Below are 22,885 nucleotides of genomic sequence, written 5' to 3' on the forward strand. Positions count from 1 at the left end.
TATCACTTATTTTATGAAATATAAGTTCAGATAAAGTTTAATAAATTTAAATAAGTTGTGATAAGGGTTAATCAGGGTTACTCAAGTTCAATTTATAACTAAAATAAGCTCTAATAAAGACTAATAAGTTCAAATCAAATCAGATAAGTAGAAATCAGGTGAATGTATAGAATGCACCCGTAGTCGTCTATGACATGGCCAATGATGAGATTATGAGGGGATGCAAATCAAAGAGAATATTGATAATTGGAAACTATATATTCTTAATTAGCATACCTAATATATAAGATTTTGAGGGGAAAAAACAATTATGGGAGATATGTAATTAAGGGAATATTGGAGGGTATAACTCGCTTATTTAGACACAATTTTCTTACCTAATTAAGGGAGTCAAAGATTTTACAAAAGAAAATATTAAATATTAATTTGTTGTCTTATTGGGTGATAATTAATGGACAAAAGTTAGAAAAATCAAATAATTAAAATAATTAATGGTCAAACATTATCACAGGAAAAATTAGTCGGCATTAGAGTAGAGTATGACCTAGTTGAACACATATAAGCCTAATAGAGTTTCATATTAAATTAATTGAATAATTGGTGATAGTTGAAGTAGCGACCTGTTTTATATTTTTATTCATTCATTCTCCCTTTATATCTTCAATACGGGACTAGTTTAAACTCAATGTTAGGAAACATTAGCAAAGGTTCTAACCTTGTGAGGGGTGCAATCGGGCAAAGGGGCGAGGGAAGGGAAATACCGAAATAGAGGTCAGGGGTTGCACAATAAGCTTTGCTTGATTACCCCTTCTAACAATGTAACTTGTACATAACTTTAATAATTGACATACATTTCTATTAATTGACCAAGTACGTACTAACCAATTTTATTTTTTAATCTTTTGGTGCATATTCCTCAGTCAAGGTTATTAACCTACTCAATGCTACTTAACAACAACTACAATTACAAGTACCCAAAGAAAGATGAATATCAACTCAACTGCACCTCAAGTAACATGAACATAACATGTCCATCAAACTACCCTCTTACAACATACGATCTCAATTTCGAATCCAACGAAACATGCCCCGAGTACTTTAGATGGATACACGAAGACTTGAAAATATGGAAGGAGAATGGTATTACAAGAGAAATGGTGGAGAGTTTGCAAGAAAATGGTACACATTTTAGATTGGTTATTGTGAATGGAATAGCTTATGTTAAACAATATGATAAGGCTTACCAAACAAGGGATACTTATACATTATGGGGCATATTGCAACTCCTTAAGTTGTACCCTGGTAGACTACCTAACCTTGATTTGGTGTTCCAATGTCATGATCTAACATCCATCAAAAAAGACGATTATAAAGGAACAAAGGCCGCCTTTGCACCTCCACAATTTCATTATTGTGGGGATGATTCTACGTATGATATTGTCTTCCCTGATTGGTCTTTTTGGGGCTGGTAAGTCATCAATTGTTTCAATAATGTATGTAGTATGTTACATTTCATCTAAGAGATGAATCACTAGTCAATGGCGGATTTATGTAGGTGCCTGGGTGGTACGGGCCCCACCAAAATTATCTTAGATGTCTTTTTTTTAGTTTAAAATTAAGTTATATTGATGATATAAAAAGTTATGTCTTCATAATTATTCACTAAATATCCCTCCAAATTTAATAGATTCACCTCTGTCACTATTTATGAATATCAATCATAATGTCTAAAGTGTATTATAAGGCATTGCTCTTATTGTGTAATCATGTATGTGCAAATATGATATAAAAGGTTATGTCTTCATAATTATTCACTAAGTATCCCTCCAAACTTAATAGATCCGCCTCTGTCACTAGTTATGAATATTAATCATCTCATGTCTAAAGTGTATTATTAGGCATTGCTCTTAGTGTGTAATCGTGTATGTGTAAATGTCTTTTGCATTATTTCAGGCCGGAAATTAATATAAAGCCATGGGTGCCCTTGTTGAAGGATATCAAAGAAGGCAACCTTGTGAAAAATTGGACTTCTAGGGAGGCCTATGCTTATTGGAAAGGAAATGTGTATATCGGTCCAAGACGCGAGCTTAAGAAATGTAATTCCACAAATGATTGGAATGTTGTAATTGTCAAACAGGTAATTTCAATCTATATTACTCTATATGACCATAATTAATGCAAGAGTTTTTAATTTCTTGTGTGTACAATTTTACGTTTATATACAAGTATATGGTGAACGTTCACAAACTCCCAATGATGTTGTAATCGAAAAATGAAAATAAAAAATGATCAAAGTTATGCTTAACAAAAGTGTAGTGCTGACTAATGCATTGCACATTGATAGGATTGGCGCAAAGAAGAAGAGGATGGGTTTAGGAATTCTAATTTGTCAAAGCAATGTAATCATAGGTATGTTTTCTTTTAATATTTAACTTTTTTTTTAAATCAAGGTCTAAACTACAACAAGCGGTTTTTTTTTTTTTTTTTTTTTTTTTGCCACACCGTGTGATCTCTAGCAAAAAAACAGAATAATCCCACTATAACACTTACCGAGTAATTCTATAACAATAAATGAGTAACCCATTATAACATTGACTGAACGGTATGACCAGCCACATATAAGACTGTATAAGAATTAGTGAAATTACATTTTTTTTATATATATATATATTTTTATTTGTAGATACAAGATATATATGGAAGGATATTCATGGTCAGTGAGTGAAAAATACATTCTAGCTTGTGATTCCATGACCATTTTGATAAACCCCAAATATTATGAATTTTTTACAAGAAGCTTAATTCCTATGGTGCATTATTGGCCTGCAAACCCTGATAACTTGTGTCATTCTATCAAATTTGCGGTTGATTGGGGCAATAAAAACACTTACAAGGTTAGTTTCCCTCTTATACAAGAGAATGTCAAGTTGAATATTCAAAATAATTCCGGAATAAGATTCTAATTTTTTTTTTTTTAATTTTATATTATTAATTATTATTTTTGGCTAAAATTGAATTAATGGATGTATAAACAGGCTCAAGAGATTGGCAAAGCAGGAAGCAAATTCATATTCAATCAAATAAAAATGGAAAATGTGTATGATTACATGTTTCATTTGTTGAATGAATATGCAAAACTACTAAAGTACAGGCCCACTATACCTGAAGGGGCCATTGAGTTATGCTCCGAGAAATTCGCATGCAGCCTAATGGGCTTGGAGACTACTTTTAAAAAGGAGGCTATGGTTAATGGGCCTTCGAAACATGGCCCATGTAAACTTCCCCCACCTTATGATCCAAACACACTACAAGCTATTGTTGATCGAAATGCCAAGATCAAACAAGTTGTTGAGATGTGGGAAAAGGGAAGTGCCTAGTATATCATAATTTCATACTTGAGACAATGTGTGTTTTCAATTTTAGACTAAAATGTGAAAATGTGGTTATCATGTCATATAAAGTGTTAATGCATTTCTGATGTTGATTCAGAATACCAATCTATTTCTATTGAATATTACTAAAACAAAATATGTTGACATCATCAAAGGACACTTGTCGACTTTTTATGAAATTTTTTCTCGCCAAAGCTATTTTTGACATCATCATCTATTTTCCTATTTTTTTTTTCTTCCTAAAACAAAACATGTTGACATCATCAAAGGACACTTGTCGACTTTTTATGAAATTTTTTCTCGCCAAACCTATTTTTGACGTCATCATCTATTTTCCTATTTTTTTTTTCTTCCTAAACAACTACAATATTTCTGTCAAAACTAATTAATGAGTTATTACACATTTTTGAATACAAATATTGACAACTATTTCAAACAAGTAATATCTATTTAAGCCGTGCAACACACGGAATAAAACTAGTGCACTAATAATTGTCAATATTTGAAATATCGTGTTACAACAAATCTCTTCTTACAATATACACATAACCTTAAAAAAGACATTTATGTTTCTCAACCAAGAATACTAAGCAACATTTTTCTTTTGGTGTGCAAACAAAGAGGGATGATCAAACTAAGCCCGATTTGGCCTAGCGTGAAAAATGCCCAAGTTTGGACAGAGTTTTTGGGATAGAAATTCAGACACGAGCTAGTCCGTCCCTAACCAACTCTTTTTTTTTTTTTTTTTAGTTTTTTCCGCTAGAAATTCAGACACGTGCTTTGTAATATTTGGTTACAAGAAAACGTTATGTGTGATCTTATTTGAATGTTCTCAATGTAAATTATATTAATATCTGCTTTTTATAATTTTGCAATGTTAATGATAAGAAATATTGATTGTTAAATTTGTGCATTAGAATCTTGATAATGAAACGTATCAATTAAAAAAAAGTAGTACAAGTACATATTTTAGTTAAAATTTCAGCTCCTTCAGCCCATTATTATTATATCTAAAATAATGGTTTTACTTTTTCGGCCCAAACTTGGGCCCAACCAGAAGAGGACCACCTTTTAAGCCTAGGCCCAGCCGATGAACAAGTCTAGTATAAGTATATGTTTACACAAATCCTAGTATTATTATTTGTTCAAACAAAGAATGAGGAAAAAAACAGAGAAAATGGCAGACATTGTTTCTTCTTCTTCAAATAGTACTTCACATAAAAAGAAAAGAAAATTGGTTTCATTCAATTTGTTATCTAAATTTTCTTCTTCATCATCGTCGTCATTTAGTGCAACAACAACTACCTTGCTTCTCTTATTCCTTTTCATTTGCACCTTTGTTTTGATTCAATGGTTTGATATTGTAAGTCTATCTTTTTCTTTTTTTCATTGCTCATTTCCTTTTAGTTTAACTATATTTTATTTGTTATGATTAATTTTATGCTTACTTTTATTTTTATTTTTTTTAATTTATTATTATTATTATTATTTTTAAAAACGTCTATATATTTTTTATTTGCAAGTCCTTTTGATTATTATTTTTCTTTGACTAATATTTATTTATTTATTTTTTTTTTTAAAAAAAAAACTATGACATGGCTAAGATGAGTCTATGTACTTTGTAGGGATGCAAATGAAAATCAAAGAGAACATTCTTAATGTGGAAACGATGTTTTCTTACCATATAGACATAGTACATAAGATTTTGAGAATTAAATATATTCATTTATAGAAGATATGCAAGGGAATAATGCATAACTTTCTTATATTGACATACTGATCTAATTAAAGGATCAGGTAAAATATTCTACAAAAAGAAATTAATTACTCCGTAATATGTTTTTCTTTTGGTGCAAATTACTCCGTAATATGTATTTGTTGTCTTATTGTGTACTAATGGGAACAAGTCCTAAAAATCAAAATACTTAAAATAATTAATGATCAAAATTATGTGTTAGCAAAAATGGATCTATTAGGCCGGGGATAATATATCTACATCCTTTGATAATTTGGAGATCTATTTTTTTGGAAAACCAACTCCGTACGGAGTAAAAAAATGAAAATTTGATCTGCAAAATAAAATAGTTGGTTATAGTAATGAAAATTTGCAAGTCCAACGAGTATATATATTCTTTGATTTTTTTAAAATAAAATAATACACGACAATTTTATAACAAATTTAAAAATGCGTTAATCAAAATATATATGGCTACATAACTTCATTTTATTTCTTGCAAAGTAGCAAAGATTCAGAGTGCTTGAGAGTAAAGGAGTACTAAGATTGAGAATCCCTCTACTTCCAAGCGATTGTAGATTATAAGGATTGAACTTGTGACCTCAAAATCACAACGTAAATTCCCTATAATCTAATTATCTCTACTAAGTTTGCTTGGTTTATATATGACATGCACTCGTCATTTATACATATCAATCTACTAGTACAAAGAGTATGTACGTAGTAACGTAGTTGTAGTGTGGTACTAAACAATTATGTTTTTCTTAACACTATTTTGGTGCATATTTTTCAGTCAAGTCTAGCAAGCAGCACAAGGCTATTCACCTACTCAATGCTATTTAAAAACAACTACAATTACAAGTACCCAAAGAAAGATGAGTATCAACTCAACTGCACCTCAAGCAACATGAACATAACATGCCCAGCAAACTACCCTCCTACAACATACAATCTCAACTTCAAATCGAACGAAACATGCCCCGAGTACTTTAGATGGATACACGAAGACTTGAAAATATGGAAGGAGAACGGTATTACAAGAGAAATGGTGGAGAGTTTAGAAGATAAAGGTACACATTTTAGATTGGTTATTGTGAATGGAATAGCCTATGTTAAGCAATATGGTAAGGCTTACCAAACAAGGGATACCAATTCATTTTGGGGCATTTTGCAACTTCTTAAGTTGTACCCTGGTAGACTACCTGACCTCGATTTGGTGTTTCAATGCGAAGATCTACCAGCCATTAAAAAGCACGATTATAAAGGAACAAAGGCCACCTTTGCACCTCCACAATTTCATTTTTGTGGGGATGATTCATCCTATGATATTGTCTTCCCCGATTGGTCTTATTGGGGCTGGTAAGCGATCAATCATTTCAATTATGTATGTTTCGTTATAATGAAAATTTTAATGTAGTCTTATGACTTTTGATTACCATAATTTTTTTCTTGTAAAAAAAAAAATAAAAAAAATACCACACTTTTTTAAAATAGACGGCTGCGATTATTTATTTTCCGATTTATTTTTTTAATTATTTTATATATTTTTATTTTCAGACTTTCAAAAGACAAAATTACATGTAAAATATTTTTAATTAAAAATAAATCAAGAAACAAATAATCTTAGTCGTCCATTATAAAAAAAAAAAAAATTGTGATAGTCAAAAGGCATAAGACTACAATAAAACCATCATTCGTTTTAAGAGATGGTCCACATTGTATACTATATAAAGTCATGTGAATTAAATGTCTTTCATTCGCAAAATTAATTTCAGGCCAGAAATCAATATTAAGCCGTGGGTGCCCTTGTTGAAGGATATAAAAGAAGCCAACCCAATGAAAAACTGGACTTCTAGGGAGCCTTATGCTTTCTGGAAAGGAAACTTGCATAATGGTCCAAGACGCCAGCTTAATAAATGTAATTCCACTAATGATTGGAGCACTGTAATTGTTAAACAGGTAATTATATTACAATCCTTATGGAAAATGTCTTATCTAGATCTATCAACATATAATAAACATTGAGCTAAGTGTATACCATCTATCTTATGGTTATATGTAAGTAAATAAGTATTTAGAGAATGTTCACAAACACCTATAATTCTACGAGTATATCAAAAAATAAAAATATAAAATGAGAATCATATATTCATAAATCATGCTTAATAAGTTGGAGTATATTGCTAACTAATGCAGTGCACATTGACAGGATTGGCGCGAGAAAGAAGCATTTAGGAACTCTGATTTGTCAAAGCAATGTACACATAGGTATGTACTCCGTGTATCTTTAACACTAGACTACTTTTTTTTTTTTTTTTTTTCTTGAATACAATATTTTAATTAATTTTTAATTTTTTACAGATACAAGTTATATATGGAAGGAATTTCATGGTCAGTGAGTGAGAAATACATTCTAGCTTGTGATTCCATGACCATTCTGATAAACCCTAAATATTACGACTTTTTTACAAGAAGCTTAATACCTATGGTACATTATTGGCCTGCAAACCCTGATAATTTGTGTCAGTCTATCAAATTTGCTGTTGATTGGGGCAATAAAAACACTCACAAGGTTAGTTTCTAATTTTTGAATAAGAGTCTAATTTTTTTTTTCAAAAAAAATCTTATATTATTAATTATTATTTTTGACTAATACTGAATTAATGGATGAATAATTAGGCTCAAGAGATTGGAAAAGCAGGAAGCAAATTCATATTTGATCAAATGAAGATGGAAAATGTGTATGATTACATGTTTCATTTGCTAAATGAATATGCAAAACTATTAAAGTATAGGCCCACTATACCTGAAGGGGCCATTGAGTTATGCTCCGAGAAATTTTCATGCAGCCCAATGGGCTTGGAGGCTACTTTTAAACAAGAGACTATGGTTAATGGGCCTTCCAAACATGGCCCATGTAAACTTCCCTCACCTTATGATCCAAACACACTTGAAGCTATTATTGATCGAAATTCCAAGATCAAACAAGTTGTTGAGATGTGGGAGAAGGAAATTGAAGTGGCTAATTTACCATGATTTCATACTTGAGACTTGAGAGTTGAGAGTTGAGATATTGTATTCATTTAATTTTGTAATTTTCAACAATTTGACTTTCTAGTTTGGCAACTCACATTCTGTTATTAAATCGTTATACTTCTATTATGGATAATGTTTTAAGGGAAATAAAAAATAAAAAATAAAAAACCTTTTCAGTACTAGTATTATAAAGATGTAATCGTAATTAACACTGTTAATGTTCACCTTACTTTAGGATAAATAAGTTCTAGGGTTTGAAAATTTTGAGAGAATAATTTTAATAACATTATAAGCGTACAAAGTTTATATAAGTTCACAATAAATATTTTGTTAATTTTATGTCGGAAAGTAAGTCGGATTAGAGAAGTCGTGAGGTGGTGTGCTTTAGAATGTTTTTTTTTTAGAAAATTTCCTTATTAGTTTCCATTTTTCCAAAAAAAAAAGCGAAAGCATAACGACATCACGCCACATCCCATACCGGAAACATAACCCCACCAACAATATTATACTCCAAGTGTACTACCAAGACTTTCCAATTAGCTCAACTATACTTGTATAATTAAGCTTTATTATTCTCTAAACAAACACTACATACTTGAATTAATTTCAAACACAAAAATGGAGGAATCTAATAATCTTCCTTCTTCTTCTACTACTCCAAAATTCTGGAATTCATTCAATTGCTTTAATTCTTCATCAACATCAAGATCGAGATGGTTTTCTGCAACAACAGCTTCTTTGTTGCTCATTTTTTTTCTTCATTTCTACTCTCCTTTTTACTCACTATTCCGATTATATTGTAAGTTTTATTTTTATTTTTTTTATTTTTTTATTTCGAATTTTCTTTTAATTTTTGCTTTAACTTTGATGATTTAATCTTCTTGTTGATTTATCTCGAAGCTTGAATATTTTTTTTTTTTTGTTTTGTGATTGTTTGAAAATAAGGTTCTATAAAATCAATTAAATTATTCTAAAATAATGCTTTAATTTGAATAACATCAAATACGAATAGTACTTACTTTGAATTTGTTGATAAAATTTACCTAATCCGTTAGGAAGCAAATAAGCAACAAATTAATTACTATTTTAATATATAAAAAGAATTGTGTGAAGTTTCCTAAAATAGTGAAATTAAATCGAAGAGGCGTTTAGACTGATAATTGTAGCTGTAGGAGTTGCACATGTTGGGGTCATAATTGGTCCTTTGAAAATGTGGGAATCGTTGGCCACGTGACTTGATGCTATTTGTACAATTGTACATCACTAACGTACTCCGTATACGGAGATACGGAGTACTACTATTTTTTAAGACCTATAAATATGTGAATCACTAAATACGATCAACAATTTCTAAGCAAGTGGATAAATGTATAGAAACATGTATGGACTATTGAGCATTGTATTTTATGGCTCATATTAGTCATTTTAACTCGAGTGTGGGTGGATAAATGTATAGAAACATGTATGGACAATTGAACATTGTATTTACGGCTCATGTCAGTCATTTCAATTCGAGTGTGGGTGGATAAGTGTGTAGTATGGAAGTTGAACATTGTATTGGATGATCACTCGTAGTTGTGCAACATATGAGTTATGTGTTGTATACAGAAATTCAGACCATCAAATTGGTGATTGAATATTTGGATATTTATCAGAGCCCTATAAGTTGAGTACTTTGTTATTGTCACAATTGGTTTATCAGAAAACTCTATGTTTATATGTGAGATATTATATGCGGTTGTTATTATGTAATTATGGACCAATTTGTGTCATAATCTGAGACAAAGATTTTGTGTTGACCATCCTAAGGGCTAGGCCCATGGACCACCTTTACTCCATAAGTTTTTCACTATAACTGTTGATTGATCTTGCTAGCCCATGGCCTACCCAATACGTCGTGCAAGGCTTTTGCGAAACGTGGCTCAGTCACGGTCCACCCAGGGCCCGTGTGCACCTGTTTGAGTACAACCTACCAGACTACCACCAAGGCACCATACTTAGAATTAGGCACCCTTTATATTTCCCATATTGCAAAACAGAGAGAAATAAACCTCTTCACTCTATTAGATGGAATTGTGTTTCACTTATCATACTAGAAATCTTCATTTCGAAAGTAGGAACTAGGAAACAATCCTAATCTATAACCTTTCATTTTGAATATTCCATTTGCAATAAGTTTACAAGTCGTATATACATTCATAATTCATCTATAGGATATTACATTTTTACTGAACTAGCTTTATATGCTGATCAAACAAGTGTATTGAGGTGTTGATTTTTGTTTTTTTGGGAAGTATTTTCCTCAGTCAGCTTCAGCAGGCAACTCAGTGCTATTCAACTACTCAATAATGTTCTCCAAAAACAACAATCACGAATATCCAAAGAGAGATGAATATCTCCTCAACTGTACTTCAAGCAACATGAACATAACATGCCCTGCAAATTACTCACCTAATACATTCAATAGCAACAATTTCACATCAAACCAAACATGCCCTGAGTACTTTCGATGGATACACGAGGACTTGAAGACATGGAAGAGCCAAGGGATCACAAGAAAAATGGTGGAGAGATTGAAAAAGGATGCTCATTTTAGATTGGTTATTGTGAATGGAACAGCATATGTTAAGCAATATGCAAAGGCTTACCAAACAAGAGACGACTTTACATTGTGGGGTATATTGCAGCTCCTGAAGTTGTACCCTGGGAGACTCCCTGATCTTGATTTAATGTTCCAATGCCATGACAAACCATCTATCAAGAGGAAATACTATAGGGGATGGAGGGCTGCCTTTGCTTATCCTCAGCCTCCTCCACAGTTTCACTACTGTGGAGATGACTCAACTTTCGATATTGTCTTCCCTGATTGGTCATTTTGGGGCTGGTAATCATCAGTTAAACCACTTTTTATGATCTTGATTCTAGATAATGTTTAATGTTGTCACATCCATAACAATTATTTATCATCACTCATTAGTTTTCACTTTGCAATCATGTGATGCTATATGGTTGAGCAGAAACTGAGTTAATTTTTGTAAATTTTCAGGCCAGAAGTCAATGTAAAGCCATGGGTGCCTTTGGAGAAGGATTTACAGGAAGGTAATGCGATGAAGAGCTGGACATCTAGGGAGCCCTATGCATTTTGGAAAGGGAACTTACATAATGGTCCAAGACCTAAGCTTGGGAAATGCAATTCTATAAAAGACTGGAATGCTCAGGTCATTGACCAGGTAATCATCTTCCTTTAATTTCATTCAAGCAACATGGCCCCCATAAAGTCGAGCCTGTCTGTTGGACTTGGCCGCTGACCACCTCTGCTTGTTAAATAATGACAAAAGCCGCAAAACTATTTGCAGGATTGGATCAAGGAATGGAGAGAAGGGTTCAAGGACTCAGATTTGTCGAAACAATGTGTTCACAGGTGAATTATTTTTTATCCTTTTTTTTTTTCCTTGCTCCCTTCCACATCCAAATATGGATGCTAGTTAATATACTTATGTTTTGGGTGAAAAATTAACTGCACGCAGGTTCAAGATATATATGGAGGGAAATGCATGGTCAGTGAGTGAGAAAATACATTCTAGCTTGTAACTCCACAAGCCTTCTTATAAACCCTATATACTATGATTTCTTCACAAGAAGCTTAATCTTAATGAAGCACTATTGGCCTGTAAGCGATAAGCACATATGCAAGTCCATCAAATTTGCTGTTGAATGGGGCAACAACAACACTGACAAGGTAATTTTCTGATTTTACCTCTGTTTTATCATTATAAGGTATTCCTCATGATGTAGAAGCTGAAACTTGACCATTAAATGTGGTTACCTCTGTTTCATAGTAATTAGCTATCACCCTAATTCATGTTAATCGAGTGAATGAATGTAAAAACAGGCCCAAGAGATTGGAAATGCGGGGAGCAAGTTCATATTTGATCAGATAAAGATGGAATTAGTGTATGATTACATGTTTCATGTGTTATATGAATATGCAAAGCTGCTTAAGTATAAACCTACTGTGCCTGAGGGAGCAGTTGAACTTTGCTCAGAGAGATTTGCCTGCAGCCCATTGGGGTTGGAAACAACATATAAGATTGCGACCATGGTAAATGGGCCTTCGGAACGAGGCCCATGCCAACTTCCCCCACCTTATGATCCTCTTACAATTCAATCTATTCGGGATCGAAATGCCAAGATCAAGAAGCAAGTTAAGTCGTGGGAACCAAATGCTTGGTACGAATGGTAAGGGGGTGAGAGAGTTGTTCTACCTTAACCAAAGTTCTTGAGTATGAGCCTAGGTATACAACATTGATTGTAGGGAGATCTTTTCCTTGTTTGAGGCTCAATTAGGCTAGTAGCCAGATTAGTGGGTAGTTTACTTACAAAGGAGATTAGATGTTGTAAAAGGGTAGTGGCTGAAAAAGAAGAATTTTGAGGACAGTTTGTAAATTGACTAGATGATTCTTCAACTTATAAGGGTTAGATTGATTTTGATTTTTTTACATTTGATGGGTTGATTATTTGTATTCGAGAAGAAGCACGTATAGAGCCGAATGCCTATTAGGTATACCCAAGAATACATGGTAGTGATGGTACCTATTTCCAAGTGACAGATAAAATTATGTTCTAATTCTTGTACTTCCCTAGTGTACCTGATGGTTAGCGGAAAGTCCTTGTCTTTTTACACTTTGTTAGACCTTAAACAAAAGGAATACACTTTGGGATATAGCAATAGGATTATTTTTGAGTGAAACATATTTGTATACAACCGGAAAAACTTAAGACTCATGGACTTCAGAACTTGTATATTGGAAGTATATTTGTTATGGAGAATTGAAATTTGTTACCAGATTTTTTTTGAAAGTCAATTTAAATTTCCTGCATTATATGTGTTAGTTTGGTAATTTGTGAAATTCCTACTTCAGGATATTTTTTTTTAAACATCCTACCTCAGAAATTAGGATTTTGTTATTCTTGTGACTCTTGTCTAATTGAATGAGATGAAGAAAAATGGTCTACAACACTAAACTATACTGAAAACTACATCATTGAAAATTTGTATACTAAAAATCATAACTATGGAAAATGAACACAACAATAGAGAAATTACAATAAATATCTTGAAATTGTTAAGATCCTCAAGTAAATAAATAAATAAAACATTGGAGAGAAACTGCACTGTTGCTTTGCAGTCTTTCAATCTCCTCTGTATGTTTAAACATTGAAGAAGTGACATCTACACGAGCAATCGAATAAAGAATTTGTATTAAAAAACATTGCAGTAAGCATAATTCACAATTAATTTCATCCCAATTAGTTAACTCTCCCTTTAATTATGTCAAAACTCATCTCGCTTGGATCTGTAGCTTGTAATTCAACCTGAAAGCCATCCAACTCTCTCTTGAATGTGTCCTTTGAGCTTGCATACAACATCTTACTTCTCACTCTTGATGTGTCTGGTGACCTGCATTCATAGGCAAATTAGATTGTGAAATGTTGTGGGAAAAGGGTGGTCTATTTTCGCTACTTGTGTGGTTATAGTAGTGCTTTTACTTGAACATATCAACATAACTACAATCTGCTCATTAAAAACACCCGTCTGCTATTATTTGCCTAACTGTTAACCACAATTTTTTTTCTCTAGACATAATTAAGATTGCTAAAAAACATATCATTACCGAATATTGAACCTAGGAATGTAAAAAATGAGAATGAGAATGTATACCATGCAATGAAGAAGATCTTGCTCTTTTGACAATTTTCAATTGTAGTGAAATCATAATCATAAACAGCATAACGGCACTCATTGTCAGGCAAAGAATTGGTGAAGTCTTCATAAGTTTCGTTTGGTGTTCCTATCTTCTCTACCATAATTTGTTGCATCTTCTCCTCAATCTTAAACACTATAAACCGATGGTTTCTTTTCGCTTTCAGCTCCAAAAACTTCAATTTGCATTCATCATCTACCGCCATTCCTGACTTTGCGTTTGCCTATTATTGCAAATTACAAATAATTCATCATTCAATCATATAAATATTACTGATGAACAATGTTGCTATTACCTCAATTGTTCTTGTTTGGAAAGTGAACGTTATAATCTGAACATCCTAAAACAGTGTATATAAAGAACAATGTTCGTTCTTTTTTAGATTGAGAGATAAATTCGTACAAATTTTTGCAACATCTCGGCATATCTGTGAGTTAGCAATGTGTTAAGGTCTATGTACCCTGTATATAATTTTCATTCAGCCTTATCCTAACCAGATTCGGAAACAAAAACAACTAATCATACATGCAACATTATTTATTTGACATAAATTTCTACATCCGTCACTTGGCAAAATTCAAACCTCGTAACAAGCATGAAACAAAAAAGAACAATTTCATTTTAAAGAGCAATTACCATGTTGATAACTTAGCAACGAGCAGCAGCCTCCCAACAAAATGTATGAATCAATGAAAACGAACAGATCAACAGAAATCGGATGAATATGATATGTGAAAACTACAATGATCAACAGAAGTTTTATTTGTTGTTTCAGAGAATTACAATAAAATTAAACGAACAAGTTTTGAAGGATGGGAGATTTTTAAGGGTCTAAGAAATTAATTAGATTAATAAAGAGGTGATGGAAAGAATATTAATATAATCTTCTTTGTTATTCTCTGTCTCAAGAAATGGGTATGTAGTAAGTAGTAGAATTATGCTTCCCACGTTTGGTTCTTTATTGATTTTATGAAAAACTAAACACCGATTTTCTGTCCATTTATTCGCTCTACTTGCTTTGTAATTACTTAATAATTTGGCCGTCTAATTTTTTTATATAGACAAAAGGTGGTTCAAAATTTTTAAAGGATCCTCTCTTTGACCTTTGCTTATTTCTCCATCTTAGGGATGTGAGAGAAAATGTTTATTGTTATTGTAACGTGTTGAGACTCGAAACCGTGTGTAATTCATTTTTGTGTTGTCCTATATGAAAGAAAGGTGGATATTAATCACTATTTGAAGAGGTTTGATCCTGTTTTCAAGAACTTTAGAATGAAATCTCATTTGGTTTTTTTTAGTAAAGGTGGTAATTAGATCATTCAATTATAAGAATCAAATGAATTTAAAGTTTTAAATTATGTTTGGTTTTGGAGATATTACGAGTTAATTTATGTTTGAGTATAATTTGAGTTTGATTTGCTAGATCTACTTGTTAACTGTCCAAATCCATCTTCCTTTATCTGTGTCCATTTTGTTTTCTCTTAAAATATACACTCCTTTAAAGTAATAATTTCAGTACATACACTTTAAAATACTATTTCATTGAAACACAAGACCTAGGATTATTAACGGTATGTGTAATTTCGATAGGATCAGTAATTGAAATTTTAAATTAATCATTCTTTTTTATAGTTTTCACTTTATATTTTTTTAAAAAATATTAATTATTAAATTTACGTGTTTAAAAACTGTCAAGCCAAAAATAAAATATACATAGTATATATTTTTACATATAACGTAAAACCAAAAAAAAAGGGGGGGGGAAGAAAAAAAAGAAGTAAAAATTAAGGTTGGACAATAAAAAGTCAATAAGAAGACCAATTGACAAAATGACCCCAACATTGGCATTTACCAGTCAATACAAAAGGTCCAATGGGTTTCTACTTTCGACTTTCGAGGAAGATACTTGTTTCTTTCCCCCGAACACGCTTCGTTACCGGGTCCAAATTTAGTCAATAATCCGTGTCTCAATGGCCCATAACCTCTCTTGGTCCTAATAAAGAGTAGGCAGTTTATTGATTCCAAACTTTACACAGGTTAATCTGACTCGGGTTATAATTTTTTAGGATAGAGTAAAAATCTACAATATTGAAAAAGAAATTGAAATACATTGAAATATTTTTATCTTTTGTACTTAAAAATTAATGTTGTTTTTAATTTTTTTTTTTTTAGATATGTTGATTTTTTCATATTTTCTTTAGTCAATAAGTTAGGGACAGGAAAGTGTTAGAGATATGAGATATCGGAAAATATATGTATGATATATTTTTCGTAGATATCATTCAGAGAATAATATATTTAGGATATTTATGTTAAGATATTGTGTTGAGAATATATCTTTTGGGTTTATGGTTATGTTAGTATATCAATAGGAATATTGTTTCCTATCTTGTGTTCGTAGGTTTTGTAACAAGTCATTCTATTCTCTCTTCTACCTGATTGTTTTTCTTTTTCAACAACGAGAACGTATATTTTCGAACTCATTAGTCATCAATCAAACAGAAACGTCATTCTTTTCGAACCTGCAAATAACAATTTTTGGTTTTTCTAGAGCAAAACCGAGCTCCAATCAAATATTGGTTTTTCAAAGTAAACCACACTCAAATCTTTTATTGGTCTTTCAGAGTAAACCACACTCTCAAATCTTTTATTGGTCTTTCAGAGTAAACCACACTCAAATCTCTTGGTCTTTCAGAGTAAAACCAACTCTTGGTCTTTCAGAGTAAAACCAAACTCATATCCAAAGGAGCAAAATCATGCTCGAATCAATTCTATTCCAAAAAAAAAAAGAAATAAAAATTGCACAGCGGAATTTTTGGGTAAAATTTATGAATCCCGCCGGTGAGTTTAATTTTCTAACCCACCGGCAGGGGGGAATTTTTGTCATCTGATACCATGATAAATTAGGAAGAAGAGAATAGAATAAGTTTTGTATTGCTGGATTATTATTCATCAATAATAGGTTGAATATTTATACAAAACCTATGCTCATAAGATAGGAAACAATCTTCCCAAAAGATATAATTCACTAAATAATATCTTAACATAAATATCCTAAATATATTATTCTTTGAATGATATCTACGAAAAATATATTGTACATATATTTTCCGATATCTCATATCTCTAACAGAAAGTTTACATTAAAAGTGTTTGATTATTATTTATGAAAATAATTATAAGGTGTTAGCTAGATTTAATAGCCTACCATGTGGTGGCACCTATACTCTTGACTTCTTAAATATGTATGGCAAATCCTTTCTTGCACGTTTTAGTACTTCCATATGGAATTAATGTCCTATCATTACATGCTAATAAATGACTTGATGTAATTCTTATTTATCATGTATTTTAACTTTAAACAGTGATTGTAATGCAAGAAACACAACACATATATCTATTTGAGTTTTACTTCAACATGTAATCAACTAATCACCCAACAACTTTCTTGATAAAATTATAGATTATTATATCTTATACTCCTTTCGTTACATATTACTCGCAACAAAAGGAATATTTTATGCGAGTAATATATAACGGGGGGAATATTATATAATATAGTAAATGATAAGAGTAAAATCACTCCAAATTTTGTCGGTTTAAATCTTTATCTTCTTTGCTTAATCAAATGCATACATATAAGATAAGGCCATAAAATATTTTGATTTGTTAGACACTTATTTAATATAATGGTCAATGTATGATAATCATGTAAAATATTTGGTTTAGGTAGATGCATGGTTTTGTTAATCTATTTGGATTACCCTAATGGGCCCCATATGATGACATGGTGCAATAGCATGATGATTCCATCCCAACTTGCAAATCAAGTTCTTCATAGAAATCCAAATAATTTATAACTAACAACAATTACAAAAGAAGAAAATAAATTAGTCACCATAGGATGACAACGACGTCGTATATTGAAATATAATTAAGAGCATTATTCACCCAACTTCCTACATTTAACAACAATAAATATAAATTAAATCGAGTATGGACAAAATTCATTCTCAAGAAAAAATGAAGTTGCATTGCTTAATTAGCTAGTTTTGTTAAATAAATCAACGCTCAACATGAAGGCATGCATTCATCATCATAATTGACTACTAGCTCACTTATATAGTTACATTATTATAATCTTAAATTAGCTATGATTTGCTTTAAGGTAACTAAAATAAGTATTTGTCTAAATTTCACATCACATTACATCACTTCACTATTTCTCGATATTTTTTATTATGAGTAATTGGCTACTAAAACTAACAAGATCCCACATGACTTTGTTTTTATTTAAGTATAAATCGTCAAATGTAGTTTTACTAAAATATATGAATAGTGTAAAAGATAAATGTTACAACTATAAAGAAAATCGAGGAGTAAATGTGTTTTTTTTTTTTTAAAATGTAACTCCCTCCTATTGTTTGACAAGAGTAACGTATCTAACGACTACAAATTAAATAATAAATGGGGATGAAATAAACAACTTGTTTTTCTTTCCTTTTCTACACATACAAACAATACTCGTTTACAACAACAATAAAGAACAAGTCTCCGACGACTCTGTTTTTTGGGTTTTTTTTTCCTCTCCAAAAATCACACATACATTTCTTCCTCATGAAATTACGTGATCACCTTCTTTAAGTTTTTCTTCTTCTTCTCTCTTAAACGACTTCTTCAAATTATTTATTTATTCATTCTTTGATGAATTAAGGAGTTTTTCTGAATTCTGAGTTACAACTTCCATCAGAATTTATCATTTACAGGTACTTAACAATCATTATTTCTTTTATTAATTTCCTTAATTTTATTTCTTTGATGTTATTGATTATTTAAAATTCTGGGTTTTGGGTTACATGTACTGAGGAAAACAGGGTTTTTTTTTTTTTTTTTTATAAAATAATTTTTTGATCATCTTATTTGGTGGTATATTCAGTTATTCATAGAAAATGATTCCCACTTTTTGTTTGAGTTCTAATTTGAAATTGATATGTTTATCTTTGGGATTCGAATATTTTGAGTTGACTTGTATGATAGAAATTACTAAATTTTTATATGTTCTATGTTACGGAGTAGTTCATTTAGAGGGAGGGCGCAAAGTTTTAGTAACTCGTGTGATCAAAAGATATATTATGTGTCCAAATGTCAGACTCGATTATTTTATGATGTCCGTATTTAATTGTAAAGTGCCAATACCCATGTCGGAGTGTCGAGGATCCAATAAGGGTACTTGCGGAGAAATGAAGAATCCGAGCAATATATGCTTTAACATTTCTGTTAATGATAGTCTTTTCTGATGCAAGATATTATTAGTACTATGTAATTGTAGTATTACCTTAAGGAGGATTGATGGACATTAACACTTAATTTCATATTTATGCAGGAAGCAGAATTCAAGGGCTTAGCATAATTGTAATTATATCTATATCAATGCAACTGTATTGAACTTCTATCAATCTATGAATTACTAATTCATGAACTCTACTTCAAGCATCTGAGGAGGAAGATAGAATTATCTGATATCATTTTTTCGGTATGATTTCCTCTTCCATGTACTTGGATTTTATCTTGCATCTATCAGTTTAATTTACTCTCAGATACTAAAGCATTTCCTGTCTTATTTTCAGGGAAAAAAAAAAAGGTCAGTTTTTTAACATGAACAATATTAAACTGGGGGTAGAAGTCACTGCAGCACATGATCTTGTGCCTAAAGACGGTGAAGGCTCATCGAGTGCCTATGTAGAGCTCAAGTTTGATGATCAAAGATATCGTACTAGCACGAAAGAAAAAGACTTGAATCCTGTTTGGAATGAGGTATTCTATTTCAATATATCCAATCCAAACAATCTTCCGAATCTTACCCTTGAAGCAGTTGTCTATAGCTACAATCAATCAACCAACGCTAAGGATTTCCTTGGTAAAGTATGTATCAGTGGATCATCCTTTGTTACTTACCCTGAGGCTTCTGAATTCTACTTCCCCTTGGAAAAACGACATATTTTCTCTCGTGTTAAAGGAGAACTCGGCTTGAAGGTCTATTATACAAATGATCCATCCAACAGACTGTCCATGCCGCCTCCTGTTATGGAATCAGATCATATACAATTCTCTGAAGGCCTAGAAGCCGGAAATGAAATCCCAAAATCATCTTCTAGGGAGTCAAAGTCGAATACAAGGCATACTTTCTGGCATCTCCCAAAGCAGCAGGACAGTGCTCCGAAACCTCAGCCTCAGCCTCAAGTAACTCAACATGTTTCTGCTGCTAAGTCTGAATCACAAGCTCCAAAAGTTATGCAAGCAAATCCGGGGATTCCAGGACAGGCATTTGAGTACAAGCTTAGAGAGACAAGTCCTATGCTTGGTGGTGGAAGAGTTGTTGGGGGTCGAGTTATACGTTCTAGTTACAAACCTGTTAGCACGTATGACCTTGTTGAACAGATGCTATTTCTTTTTGTTCGTGTGGTAAAGGCTCGTGAACTTCCCACCAAGGATCTTACAGGAAGCCTTGATCCATATGTAGAGGTAAAAGTTGGGAATTACAAAGGGGTTACCAAGTATTTTGAGAAAAAGAAAGATCCTGAATGGAATGAGGTATTCGCCTTCTCTAGGGAACGTCTGCAGGCATCTGTGTTGGAAGTTCAGGTGAAAGATAAGGATTTGATGAAGGATGATTTTGTTGGAGTCATCCGATTTGATCTTCATGAAGTTCCGACTAGAGTTCCACCTGATAGTCCATTGGCTCCTCAATGGTATCGTCTTGAAGACAAGAAAGGAGATAGGAGTAATAATAATGGGGAACTGATGCTCGCGGTCTGGTATGGTACTCAAGCAGACGAGGCCTTTACTGATGCTTGGCATTCTGATGCCATTACTCCTCCTGATATGTCAGCTTCAGCTGCTAACCATATCCGTTCCAAAGTCTACCATTCACCCAGGTTATGGTACCTTCGAGTCAATGTAATCGAGGCTCAAGACTTGATTACCTCAGATAAAGGCCGGTTTCCTGATTGTTACATAAAGGCACAGCTTGGAGCCCAAACATTAAGAACAAAGCCTGTTCAAAGCAGGATGGGAAACCCCTTTTGGAATGAGGATCTGATGTTTGTTGCTGCTGAGCCTTTCGATGAGCATTTGATCATTTCTATTGAAGATAGAATAGGTCAGGGAAAAGAAGAGACTATTGGCAGGGTCAGTATTCCATTAGCTGCTGTTCGCAAGCGTCCTGATGATAAGAATTTTCCCACCCAGTGGATCAACCTTCAGAAACCAAGCTCTTCTGATACTCATGAAGAGGAGAAGAAAGTTAAGTTTGCGAGTAAATTACATGCTCGTATAAGCCTTGATGGCGGTTACCATGTCCTTAATGAATCTACTTACTATAGTAGTGATCTCAGACCAAGTATGAAGCAACTGTGGAAATCTTCAATTGGTGTTCTTGAACTAGGAATACTGAATGCTGATGGACTCCACCCTATGAAGACAAGAGATGGAAGGGGAACTGCGGATACCTTCTGTGTGGCTAAGTACTGTCAGAAATGGGTTCGTACACGAACAATCATTGATAGTCTTAGCCCCAAGTATAATGAGCAGTACACATGGGAAGTGTATGATCCTGCAACTGTTCTTACCATTGGTGTTTTTGACAACGGCCATATTGCTGGCAACAAAGACACTAAAATCGGAAAGGTGAGGGTTCGAATCTCCACACTTGAAGCAGGCCGTGTATATACTCACTCATATCCCCTGCTAGTCCTCCAACCTTCTGGTTTGAAGAAGATGGGAGAGTTGCATTTGGCTATTCGATTCTCTTGCACAAACATGACCAACATGATGTTTTTGTATGGAAAGCCGCTTCTCCCTAAGATGCATTACTCTAGACCATTGTCTTTGATGCAGACTAATACTTTGAGGGTTCATGCTACTAATGTCTTAGCTTCTAGGCTTAGCAGAGCCGAACCCCCTTTGAAGAAGGAAGTGGTGGAGTATATGTGTGATGTTGATGCACATTTTTGGAGCATGAGGAGAAGTAAGGCTAATTTCTATCGCATTATCTCCCTACTTCAAGGTTTGATTGCAATTGGGAAATGGTTCACAGATGTGTGTGCTTGGAAAAACCCGGTCACAACTGTCCTTGTTCATTTGCTCTTTGTGATGTTGGTTTGTTTCCCTGAGCTCATTCTTCCAACAGTGTTCCTGTACATGTTTTTGATCGGGCTATGGAATTATCGGTATAGGCCAAAAAACCCTCCTCACATGGACACAAGGATCTCCTATGCTGACAACACAATCCCAGACGAACTTGATGAAGAGTTTGACACCTTTCCAACAACAAAAGGCACAGACGTGGTTCGAAGAAGGTATGATCGACTCAGGAGCATAGGTGCCAAAGTGCAATCTGTGTTGGGTGATTTTGCTGCTCAAGGAGAAAGGGCTCAAGCATTGCTAAGTTGGCGAGATCCACGAGCCTCGGCTCTATTTCTGACATTCTGCCTGTTTGCTGCAATTATTCTGTATGCTATTCCTTTCAATGTTATGGCTCTTCTTGCTGGTTTTTATACCATGAGGCATCCGAGGTTTCGCAGTAAGTATCCTGCTACTCCAACAAATTTCTTTAGAAGATTACCAGCAAAAACAGATTGCTTGCTGTAAATAGTTATCTTTATTTATAGGCCCTCTGAATGAATACCCTTCTGTATGTTGAGATGAGGCCCTTCTTTTTAGCTGCTTATTTCTTTCCAATTTCCTTGTGGATTTTGGGTAATGTAAACATTTTGTCCCTGAAAAACTGAGTAATACATAATGTATTCATGTGTACAATATTTTGTAAATATCTGTTTTATCCTTGCCTATTTTTATATATTACAAGATACAATTTTGATAAACAGAATGCAGGTCTTTTAAATCATAAACAGTATATATGCAGGTATTTTGAGTAAATTCTATACACATAAACCTGC

General features: G+C 32.8%; 4 protein-coding genes and 1 pseudogene across 5 annotated transcripts; 4 read left to right on the forward strand and 1 right to left on the reverse strand.

The window, feature by feature from the left end:
- The first annotated feature begins 777 nt into the window (after positions 1 to 777).
- Positions 778 to 3,941, forward strand: LOC110714264 (protein O-glucosyltransferase 1-like). The gene is made up of 5 exons (XM_021892762.1): positions 778 to 1,468; positions 1,954 to 2,137; positions 2,345 to 2,409; positions 2,684 to 2,894; positions 3,036 to 3,941. Exons 1-5 carry the CDS (start codon positions 942 to 944, stop codon positions 3,375 to 3,377), a joined length of 1,329 nt encoding a protein of 442 aa, XP_021748454.1. The 5' UTR covers positions 778 to 941; the 3' UTR covers positions 3,378 to 3,941.
- Positions 3,942 to 5,942: 2,001 nt separating this feature from the next.
- On the forward strand, positions 5,943 to 8,163 carry LOC110714331 (O-glucosyltransferase rumi homolog). The gene is made up of 5 exons (XM_021892835.1): positions 5,943 to 6,486; positions 6,903 to 7,086; positions 7,337 to 7,395; positions 7,489 to 7,699; positions 7,807 to 8,163. Exons 1-5 carry the CDS (start codon positions 5,960 to 5,962, stop codon positions 8,161 to 8,163), a joined length of 1,338 nt encoding a protein of 445 aa, XP_021748527.1. The 5' UTR covers positions 5,943 to 5,959.
- Positions 8,164 to 10,063: 1,900 nt separating this feature from the next.
- LOC110714147 lies at positions 10,064 to 13,200 on the forward strand (annotated as a pseudogene).
- On the forward strand, positions 11,817 to 22,812 carry LOC110714146 (FT-interacting protein 1-like). 2 transcript variants are annotated; one of them, XM_021892619.1, is made up of 3 exons: positions 11,817 to 11,902; positions 19,312 to 19,461; positions 19,556 to 22,812. In XM_021892619.1, exon 3 carries the CDS (start codon positions 19,584 to 19,586, stop codon positions 22,575 to 22,577), a length of 2,994 nt encoding a protein of 997 aa, XP_021748311.1. In that variant the 5' UTR covers positions 11,817 to 11,902; positions 19,312 to 19,461; positions 19,556 to 19,583; the 3' UTR covers positions 22,578 to 22,812. The 2 variants fall into 2 exon arrangements, with proteins under 2 accessions (XP_021748311.1, XP_021748309.1); XM_021892617.1 differs by lacking the exon at positions 11,817 to 11,902 and adding an exon at positions 18,403 to 18,694.
- On the reverse strand, positions 13,247 to 14,880 carry LOC110714149 (actin-depolymerizing factor 10). The gene is made up of 3 exons (XM_021892621.1): positions 14,565 to 14,880; positions 13,886 to 14,151; positions 13,247 to 13,624 (listed from the first exon to the last, which is right to left on the reverse strand). Exons 1-3 carry the CDS (start codon positions 14,565 to 14,567, stop codon positions 13,474 to 13,476), a joined length of 420 nt encoding a protein of 139 aa, XP_021748313.1. The 5' UTR covers positions 14,568 to 14,880; the 3' UTR covers positions 13,247 to 13,473.
- Positions 22,813 to 22,885: the final 73 nt, after the last annotated feature.

This window comes from Chenopodium quinoa, unplaced genomic scaffold, assembly GCF_001683475.1.
Source record: "Chenopodium quinoa cultivar QQ74 unplaced genomic scaffold, ASM168347v1, whole genome shotgun sequence".
In the NCBI taxonomy this organism is placed as follows: domain Eukaryota; kingdom Viridiplantae; phylum Streptophyta; class Magnoliopsida; order Caryophyllales; family Amaranthaceae; genus Chenopodium; species Chenopodium quinoa.